The sequence below is a fragment of the Vombatus ursinus genome, unplaced genomic scaffold, assembly GCF_900497805.2.
Source record: "Vombatus ursinus unplaced genomic scaffold, bare-nosed wombat genome assembly UNPS02009994.1, whole genome shotgun sequence".
NCBI lineage: Eukaryota > Metazoa > Chordata > Mammalia > Diprotodontia > Vombatidae > Vombatus > Vombatus ursinus.
Window position 1 is genome coordinate 8,329,816 of NW_020949772.1, and position 11,056 is coordinate 8,340,871.

At 44.4% G+C, this 11,056-nt stretch overlaps 1 protein-coding gene across 1 annotated transcript in view; it reads right to left on the reverse strand.

The window, feature by feature from the left end:
• LOC114036863 (P2X purinoceptor 7-like) overlaps window positions 1-11,056 on the reverse strand; it is a 41,373-nt gene that overhangs the window by 29,844 nt on the left and 473 nt on the right. The window contains exons 2-3 of the mRNA XM_027853588.1: window positions 5,249-5,396; window positions 710-778 (exon numbers count right to left, since the gene is read on the reverse strand). Of these exons, the coding sequence (XP_027709389.1) occupies window positions 710-778; window positions 5,249-5,396 (217 nt within the window). The remainder of the gene's footprint in view (window positions 1-709; window positions 779-5,248; window positions 5,397-11,056) is intronic.

The window sequence follows — 11,056 nt, forward strand, 5'->3', positions numbered from 1 at the left end:
CAGACACTTGACACTGACTAGCTGTGTGACCCTGGGCAAGTCACTTAACCCCATTGCCTCAACCAAAAAAAAAAGTGAAAAAGGCAATGTGTGTCTTATTATACCCATTTTAAAGATGACGACTCTGAGGCTTGGAGTGGTTGCAGCTGCGCTCTCTGTTCCAGCCAAACCGGCCTGCTCCCTGTGTCTCCAATGTCTTATCATTTCCTAGGCTACTCCCATGCCTGGAATGCCCTTCCTCCTCACCTTCATCTCTTAAAATTCTCCCCTTCAAGGCTCAACCCAAGTGCCACTTCTATAGGAAACTGATTCTGCTCTCCCAGCTGCTAGTACCTCCCCTTAGAAATTACTTTATGTCTTCTTTTTATATTTTTAAATTTAATTTTCTACATACATGTCATTTTCCCCCAGGAGAATGTAGATAAGCAGAGCGTGTTTCATGTAGATGTTGGGCTCTTTGCATCTCCAGCCATGGACACTCTGAGTCCTTAGGAGCATTCTTTAATGTGGTCCCACACTCACCTTTCCCAATAAATTCCTTCCAGCCTCCCCCTCTCAGCCCTCTCCTCCAGGCCTCTCCCCCAACCTCCAACCTGAAAACGCAACATGCAGAGAGATGCCTTTCTCTACTCCATCGGGCTAGAAGACAGGCCTATGCATGACAGACCATCTGTCATCCCCACCCCTAAAACTCACAGCCCTCCCTTACCTCGGGACAAAGTCCTTGTGTCTGGCCTTCTGTGGCTATGAAGTTAGTCATCACAAAGAATGAGTTTCCCTGGAAAGAAAAGAGAGACAAGAACGTAGGAGCTGTGGTAGGGTAAATAATCACCCTCAAATTGATCTTCTGGGCCATATTAGGAATGCCACTTCTTATATTCTCTTCTGTACCCAAGGGTCCTTCCCCCATCCCCAGGGATCTCTCAACAGACAGCCTTGCCTCCTACTATACCGGAGATCAAGGCCATCCATCATAAAGGTCTTCATCTCACAGAATCATCAAGATCATAGATTTAGAGCAAAAAGGGATCTTGGAGGTCAAGTCCTATGCCTTCATTTTACAGATGAAGAAACTGAGGCACAGAATGGTTAAGTGATTTGCCCAGGGTCTCACAACTGGTACAAGTGTCTGAGGTGGAATGTGAGTCCAAACTCATATCTCAAAATCTCTGTGTCTCCAGGCATCCTGTCCTCTGCTTCAGTCTCTGAGGTGATGCTTTTCTTAGCCAAGGACCCCTCTCCCCATCACACACACACACACACACACACACACACACACACACACACACACAGAGCAGTTTCTTCCCTTGATTCTGTTTCCTCATATCTCTCCTAGAATATTTTATCTTCAGTCATTCCCTTTCTCTCCCATTTTCAATTTCTCCCTACCTAATGGCTCTTTCCTTCACATGTCTTAAAAAACAAACAAAACAAACAAACAAAAAAACCTCATTGGACATTGGCCTATATCCCCTCAAGTTATGATCCCAAATTTCCCGGCTCTTCAACTTTAAACCCTGAGGAAGAGGCATGTTGCTCCCTCACCACCCACTCGCTTCTCAACCCCTATGAGATGCCCTCTGAGGTCCCTTCTGGCTCTCGGTCCGACCCTATGCATCTGTGATTCCGACCCTTACCTCTCTACTGAAACTGTTTTTGCAAAGGTTACTGGTACAGCTGGGGGCGCCATAGTGCACAGAGCGCTGGGCCTGGAGCCAAGAAGACTCATCTTCCTGAGTTCAATTCTGACCTGGGACACTTAATACTTGTGTGACCCTGAGCAAGTCACTTAACTCTGTTTGCCTCAGTTTCCTCCTCTGGAAAATGAGCTGGAGAAGGAAATGGCAAACCAATATCTTTGCCAAGAAAATTCCGAATGAGGTCACAGAGAGTTGAACGTAACTGAAAAATGCTTGAAAAAATAAAACAATAACAAAAAAAAAACCCAGAACAGAAAGGATGCTATATTTTAAAGTCAGAGGATCTATGGTCCTATGACCCCATGATCTTCATTACAATCCTTACTCTCCAAGCGTGACCTTGGGTGAGTTATTTGGACTCTCTCTCATCTGGAATATTGTGTTAAATTCTGGGTACCACTATTTAAGAAGGACATTGACAAACTGGAAGGGGGCTACCAGGATGGGTGAGAGCCTTAAGTCCATGACATATGAGGAGTAGTTGAAAGAACTGGCATGTTTAGCCAGGAGAAGACTTGGGGTGGGGGGCAGGGACACGATAGCCATCTTCAAGTATCTGAATGTCTGTCATGTAAGGAGTTGGCTGTTTTCTGTTATAGTGAGGGTTCCTCCATGCATGGGTTATACCGAAAGGCCAGGGAGGTCTCTTTCAACTCTCAAAATCTGCACTTCTCTGGATCCTCAATATCCAATCATGTCCAATAGTCTGTCATTTGCTGAGTATTATCTGTTCATTCCATCTTCACAACACTGCTGGCATTGATTCCTGTCTCTCTACCCATATGGCCACTCACCCCTTCTACCTGGCTTATTATAATGACTTCTTAATTGGTTTCCCAGCTTCTAGACTTTCCCTTCACCAAACTCTCCCCCACACAGTTGCTAAATTAATCTTCCTAAGGCACAGATCTGAGCATGTCACTTATCTGCTAAATAACTGTAAACAGAGCCCTAGTGCCTCGGGATTCAATACATACTCCTAAGCCTGACATTTGGGGGCTTCTGGAGGTAGCACCAACTTATTTTTTCTTTGTTTTTTTGTTTTTGTTTTCTTTTTGGTTAGGTAATGGGGTTAAGTGACTTGCCCAGGGTCACACAGCTAGTAAGTGTTATCTGACTTAGGCTGGATTTGAACTCAGGTCCTCCTGACCCCAGGGCCAGTGCCCTATCCACTGTGCCACCTAGCTGCCCCCATCCAACTTACCTTTTCTAAAAGCTAGCATGGGATAGGAGTTGGGACACTGCGCTCAGAGTCAGGGGGCCAGGATTCAGATTCCACCTCAAGCACCAGCTGTTCAACGCAAGGCAAGTTATTAAACTCTCCGTCTCCTTTTCCTTATCTGAGCCTGGGATCAAGAGGACTTGGGTTCAGATCCAACCTCAAACACTTACTAGTTGTGTTACACTGGGCAAGTCAACTTAACTGCTATTTGCCTCAGTTTCCTCAACTGTCAAATGGAAATAACAAAAGCACCTACTTCGCAGCATTATTGTGAGGATCAAAAGAGATAATATTTGTAAATTGCTTAGCACAATCCCTGGCATATATTAGGTACATAATAAATGCATTTTTCTTTCTTTCCTTCTTTTCTTCTTTTCTAGCCTCCTTCCTTACTTCTTTTCATCTTTCCTTTCTTCCTTCCTTCTTTTTGTCCTTCCTTCTCTCCGTCCTTTCTTCCTTCCCTCCTTCCTTCCTTCTTTTTTCCTTCCTTCCCTTCTCTCCTTCCTTTCTTCCTTCCCTCCTTCCCTCTTTCCTTACTTTCCTCCTTTCCTCCTTCCTTTCCTCCTTCCTTCCTTCCTTCCTTTCCTCCTTCCCTTCCTCCCTCCTTATTTTCTTCCTTTCTTCTTTTCTTCCCTTCCTCATTCCTCCTTCTCTCCTTCCTTTCTTCCTCCCTTCCAAATGGAGCACTTGAACCCATTACCTCTAAAGTACCTCCCAACTCTAACCCTATGATCCTCTAATATTGTCCAGCCTTATTTCACATTATTCCCTTTCACACACGTCACTTTTCCAGCCTAACTGGACCATTTCCCAAGCTCCTTATTCCACGTCACATCTTCCTACATTCTCCCAAGCTGTCCCTTATGTCTGGAATACCCTCCCTCCTCAATTCTGCCCCACCCCAAATCTTTATCATCCTTCAAGGCTCAGTTTAGGAATCTTCCCCACCCTCCATGGTGCCGCCTCCTCAAAACGCATTTTATTTCCGTAGCTATGTCCCTGTTATAGCCCACCCCCACCCAAGTTCAATGTAAATTCCTTAAAGGTAAGGACAGTCTTTTTTGTTTTTGTCTTTATATCCTCAGCATCCAGTGGGTGCTTTGCACATAGTCAGTGCTTAATGAATATTTGTTATGTTGGATTGAATTGAATTGGACATAGGTGGGGCCCACATGAGATTCTTGAATCACCCAACTACAGACTTTTCGAGTTGGAAGGGACCTCACAAACCATCTATTGTAACCTCTACCTAACCAGGTATAGATTGGAATCTCTTCTATGTCTTTGACAAAGAGTCATTCAACCCTTACTTGAAGACCTCTGGGGTGGGGGAAAACCCCTAGTCTTTAGGAGTAGCCCTTTCCTCTTTGAGATAGCTTCTATTTTTGCATGTTTCCATTTAACTTTGAGGGGGGGAGTTTTTCTTCAGATCAAACCCAAATTACCCTCTTTGCAGCCTCCAATCATTGTGCCTAGTGCTGCCTTTTGGGGCTGATCAGAACAGGTCCAATCCATCTTCCATGGAACGGCTCTTCAAACATTTGGAGAGAGAGCTATCAAGTTCCCTCCAACCAAGCCTTCTCTTATCCAGGGTAAACAATCCCAGCTCCTTCAGTCAGCCCTCATATGGCATGAACTTGAGGGCCTTCATCATCCTGATTTCCATCACTCAGATTCTCTCCAGCTAATTAACATCCTCCCTAAAATGTGGAACTCAGAACTGAACACAGAACTCTAGATGTGGTTTGACTAGGATAGGACGCAGCGGAATGATCTCTTGCCTGGTCCTGGACACCATGCCCCTCAACTGAGCACCTTAAATAGGTGCTCTCTCACACTAAAACACCCAGGATTTTTTTAAATTAATAAGCATTTATTAAGCACTCACTATATGCCAGGCACTTTGCAAATATTATTTCATTTGATCCTCACAAAAACCCTGGGGGGGAATATGCTATTATTATCTCCATTTTACAGGCAAGGAGACTGAGGTAGACAGAGGTAAAGTGACTTGCCCAGAGTCACACAGCTAGTAAATATCTGAGGTCACATTTGAACTCAAGTCTCCCGGACTCCAAGTCCAGGGTTTTATCTACTGTACCACTTAGCTGCCCCAGGTCTTTTTTTTTTTTTTTCAGAGATTCTGCTTTCTAACCACCTCTTCCATCTTGTACTAATGAGGTTAAGGTTTTATGAGGGTTTTTTTTTTTTAACTTAGGTTAGGACCTCCATGCTCCCACCCAAGATAGAAAGGGAGAGGTTCTTGGGGCCATGGCAAAAGAAAGGTAGCCCTCTACTCTTCACATTCTGGGGCATGGACCCTCACCTGCAAAGGAAACGTGTAATCGGCTGTGTCCATCACTTTCATCTTGGCGTTCCCATCCTTCACCTCTGCTATGCCTTTCACTTTGGTTTGCACTGAGCTGATGAGGGGTTCTTTCCGCTGATACAGCTTGTCACTCACCAAGGCCAAGCTAAATGTGGCAAGAAAAAAAAGGCATAAGTACCTGCTTTTCAAGCCTCTGAACTCCCCGTCCTAACCCATCCTTTATTGATGTAGCTCTGCCTCTGAAAAGAGAGATGAGGGAAAAAGGAAAGGAGAGAAAGGAAGATTCCAGGCTGGAGAAATGGAATTAAATGGTCTCTTTTTTTAGCCCTGGATGCACAGTGAGAATCTGTATTGTATGCCACCCTGTCAACCATACTCTGCCCTAGATGCTGCCAGCACACTGGCTAACTATTTCATTTGGGACCATTGGTGGAGGTTGAGAAGAAGAAGCCCCCATCCTGTCTTTGACCAAGCTGAACCTTCCACATGTAGTCCTGCTCTCCCATCCACTAGTCAGAGATAGATAGAGAATACTCATTGGAAGAAAAATCGAATTCAGTTCAACAAGCATTAATTAAGTGACTATTGTATGCTGGGCACTTTGCTGGATGCCAAGGCTACACAGAAAAAAAAAATTAGTCTTTGTCTTCAAGGAGCTTGCCTGCTAAGGAAGGATGCCACATGTGCACAAAGAAAGTCATACTAAGTAATTTCAAGAGGGAGAGAGAGAGAGAGAGAGAGCTCATCTTGAGAGATCAGGAAAGGTTTAGTGTAGGAGGGAGCACCTGAACTGTGTTTGGAAGGAAGCTAGGGATTCTCTGGAGCAGAGGCGGGGAAGGAATATACAGTAGGCAAGGGGAACCACTTGTCCCTCCCTCCCTCTCTATCTCCTTCCTTCCTTCCTTCTTTCCTTTTCCTTACTCCTTTCCTTCCTTCTTTCTCTTCCCTCCTTCCTTTCTTCCCTCCTTCTTTCTTTCCCTCCCTCCTTCCTTCCTTCCTTTTCTTCTTTCCTCCCTTTCCTTCCTTCCCTCCTTCCTTCCTTCTCTCCTTCCCTCCTTCTTTCTTTCCTCTGTCCCAATGCTATTGAAGGGGACACATGGGCTCCTGAGGATCTTAATCCTGAGATGAAATGGAAACAAGAACAGGCATAACATTTTCTGAGGCATGAAGAGGCAGATCTGCATTCAGGAGAAAGCAGGAGCCTGGGGCCAGGGAGGAACTTCTCATTCTCTAACTCAGCAGCTGCCCTGAGCCCCTGTCCTTGGCCATTCTCCCCTTTTTCCTCCAGTTCTCTTTGTAAGCCTAAAAGCCCTTGAGAAGTGAGTTATTATGTGACTTTACAAGATCACAGCTGAAGGCCTCAAAGGGACCTCAGAGACCAGCACCCTCATTTTACAGGCAAAGAAACTGAGGCCCAGGAAGATGAAATCATTTAACTAAGATCCTAGGGTCATAGATTTAGAGCTGGAAGGGACCTCAGGCCCTTCACTTTACAGGGGAGGAAACTGAGACCTAGGAAGTTAAAATTACTTGTCTAAGGTTACACAGGGAATAAACAATGCAGGCAGGATTCTAACCCAGATCATCTGATTGCAAACCAGCCATTCTTCCCACTAGACTGCACTGTGTCTTGATTATCTGCTGCCCTTCTCTGGCCTCCAGAATGGCATTCTCTGTCTCCATGGAATTTCCAGGGAGCAGGAAAGAAGTATTTGGAAGAGTAAGAATGAGTCAGGGAATCTCAGTGGATATAAAGAATATTCTTCTGTGACTGGATAGGAGAGGATCCTGGATTGCACAGGAATCTCTTTTTCTTTTTTAAAAAATGGAGTTGTCTTCAAAAAAAATTAACAAAAATTAACTTCCTCTTACTCCCATCTCCTCTGCATTGGAAGAAAGAGAGAGAAAGAAAGAAAGAAAGAAAGAAAGAAAGAAAGAAAGAAAGAAAGAAAGAAAGAAAGAAAGAAAGAAAGAAAGGAAGGAAGGAAGGAAGGAAGGAAGGAAGGAAGAAGGAAGAAAGAAAGAGAGTGAGGGAGGGAGAGAGGGAGGAAAGAAAGAGTGAAGAAAGAAGGAGGAAGGGAGGAAAGAAAGGAAGGAAGGAAGAAAGAAAGGAAGGAAGGGAGGAAAGAAAGAAAGGAAGGAAGGAAGGAAGGAAGGAAGGAAAGGAAGAAAGGAAGGAAGGAAGGAAGAAAAAAAGAGGGAGGGAGGAAAGAAAGAGTAAAGAAAGAAGGAGGAAGGGAGGAAAGCAAGGAAGGAAGGAAGGAAGGAAGGAAGAAAGGAAGGAAGAAAGAAAGAGAAAGAGAGTGAGGGAGGGAGGGAGAGAGGTAGGAAAGAAAGAAAGAAACAAACAAACAAACGAGGAGTCCTTTTCAAAAAGTCCCTGCAAGAATTGGGCAAGATTTCTCCCCTTGGATAAGACCAGTTTTTATTTCTGTACTATAATGTTTATGAAGCACAGTCTTCACCACAACCCTGCAATGTCATTAAATACAAGTATTGTTAGCCCCATTTTAGAAATGAGGACACTGAGGCTGAGAGAGGTAAAATATCATAGAACTTAGAGCCAGAAAGGATCTTAGAATCCATTTTGTCAAGTCAGCCAGTCAAAAAGCATTTAATAAGCACCTACTAAGTGCCAGGCATGGTGCTAAGCACTGGAGATTCAAAGAGGCAAATGACCGTCCCTACTTTTGATGGGCTCACAGTCTAATGAGGGAGACAATATTTTAAAAAATGTATAAATGAGCTACTTATGGGATATACAGGAAATAAGAGAGGGAAGGCATTAGCATTAGTGCACATTCTTCACCTGGAGTCCATGGACCCCCAAGGAGTTGATGGAGAGATTTCCAGGGCTCTATCAACTTGGAACTTTTCCTATTTTGACAACTATATTTCAGCATAAATGGTTTCTGTTCTAATCCTATGTATTTTATTTTATGCATTTAAAAAACATGGCTCTGAAAAGGGGTCTATGAACCCCTAAGGGGCTACAGGATTCACCAGATGGCCAAAGGGATCCATGACACAAAAACAGATGAACAACCCCTGATTGAGTCCAAATGCCTCATTTTACAGATGAGGAAACTGAGGCCCAGGAAGTGAAAGTGACCTGCCCAGGGTCACACAGCAAGTAGCAGAGCCAGGATTTGAATCCAGGTCTTCTCACTCCAAATTCAGCGCTCCTCACCCTATACCAAGCTGCTACCCGTGAGCTAGGTCCCTAGCTTCCAAGGCTAGGGTGCTCCCCATTGCCAGTAGAATGCAGTTCCTTGAGGCCGGGATCTGTTTTCTTTCTCTGTATGTTAGTATCCTCATAGTTAATTTACATAGTGCTTGGTACTCAATACATGCTAACTAAATTGAATTGAATTAATCCCCCCTCCCTCCTGGTGCTATCTCTGGACCCCAGGCTGTGCAGCTAGGCTCCTGCTTCTGCTCCCCAACATTAACTAGGGAGGCAAAATGACCTGGTAAAAAGAGCAGAGGGTTTGGCTTCAGGGGGCATGAGTTCAAATCCCTGCTCTGCCACTTATTATCTGTGTGGCCCTAGGCAAGTAAATTGACTTCTCTGATCCTCGGTTTTCTTATCTGTAAAATGAGAGGTTGAACTGAGATCCCTTCTGGCACTAAATGTGTGATCCAATGAATCTTGGCCCCCTATTGCCAAATCTCCATGACATTGGCTTCCTCCTACCTGCCAAGACCTTCTCTTGTTGCCTGGTGCTTGGACCTGCTCTGATGGGCTTCCCCTCTTGTGATGCTGTCTGCTCTCCTGGTCTGACTGCCAGGTAAATCATGGGTAGGTTACCTTGGGACTTTCCACTACAATGAACTGTCCCCATGGTAGGAAATCCTCCACAAAGCAGGGCTGGTCGTTACCCAGGACACCCGACCTTTGAATAGTGTTACCAGGAGCAATAGGGCTATAGGTGTTTTCCCCCTCCTTCTAAAAGTGCCCACTTGCCCAGCTGAGTAGGTACACTCTATATACTCCCCCAGGACTATGCAGAATGGATGGATACAATGGATGGATAGATGGATGGATGGATGGGTGGATATGATAGTTGGATACAGTGGATGGATATTATGGGTGGATACAATAAATAGATACAATGGATGGATGGATATGATAGTTGGTTGCAATGGATGGATATTATGATGGATACAATAAATAGATATAATGGATGGATGGATGCATAGAGATAGATACTATGAATGGATGGATGAATAGATTGATGGGATGGAAGGATGGATGGATACAATGGTTATGATACATGGATGGATATGATAGGTGCATATAGTGGACGCATAGATGGATGGATATGATGGAAACAACGGGTGGACGGCTGTGTGTGGTTTATCCTTTGTTCTCAAAGCGGACCATGACATCAGGGAGATAATGACATGTCTTGCAATTGAATTGGATTTCAGTGAGGGATGGATGTGATAGATGGATTCAGAGGGTTGGCTATGATGGATGGATATCAATAGATTCAATGGATAGATTGATGGATGGGTGAGTGGGTGGTTGGATGACAACCTCTTTCTTAGACTTGCTTGATTTTCATAATCTCCCTGAGCAGAGGTTAGATTAGAATAGAATTGTAGAACTGAAAGTTGCCTTAGTGATCTCAACCACCCCCCTCATTTTAGAAATGGGAAAAATGAGTGGCAGAGAGAAGTGAATTCTCTAATACTTAGCACTAGTTAGTGGAAGAGCTGGAACTATAACCCACCCCATAGGCTCCTAGATTTAGAGCTAGAAGGGGCCTCAGAGATCATTTAGTCCAAACCTTCCCCCCTCATTTTACAGAGGAGTAAACTGAGTCACAGGGAGGCTTCGCCCAGAGTTAGGATGACAACCTAGGTCCTCTGACCACAGAGCAACATGTACTTAATTTATTCCATTGCACCAGGCAGGTAGATTTCTGCATCAGCTAAAGGCAATACCAACAGATGTTGGGAGCCAACTAAAACCACAGGATCCTGGTAGAACCAGAGAGGGGAGTTTTCAAATCTCTTCCCCTCCCTGTTTTTCTGAACCTCTTCTTTGAAGATACTTCCATGCTGATGATCAGATTTCAGCCTTCTAAGAACCTAAGCAGGCTTCCAGGCTTCTTAGACAAAGGCATACCTAGCAGCTACTCAGTCCTAGCAGGGCAAGAGACCCCTTGAAAGACAAGGTCCCCTTCTACAGAAACCTGTTGCTTTGGCCATGAACAAAGGGCAAATGGGACCTTCAGGCAATTTTTTTTCTTTTGGCTAGAGGGCCTGATCTCAACATTTTGCTCACTGAAGCTTGTTACAAACTGGCAGAGACACCCACAGTCTATAAAGGGAATCTATCCTGAAAGTCCAATATCTCTTCCCCACAAATCTAGAGTTTCCCAGAATCTTCCCACAATTACACAGTGGGAGCACAGATCTAGACCTAAAAAGGACCCTCGGGGTCATCTAGTTCAACTCTCTCTTTTGACAGGTGAGTAAACTGAGGCCCGGGGGTTTAGTGACTTTCAGCTTCACACAAGTCGTCAGCATCAAAGGTGATCTTTGACCTGGGTCATATCAGAATCATAGCTTTAGAGCTGGAATTAACTTTAGAGGCTATCTGGACCAAAACCCCTCATTTTTACAGATGTGGAAACTGAGGCCCAAGAAGCTTAAGTGACTAGTGCCAAGTCACTGCATAGGTAGTATCAGAAGAGAAATTTGAACCCAGACCCCTCTGACTCCATAGTCAAAGCTCTTTCTAGTGCCTCCGAGTGTGTTTTATTCTGTAGCTTCTTTCTGATTCATTTACAA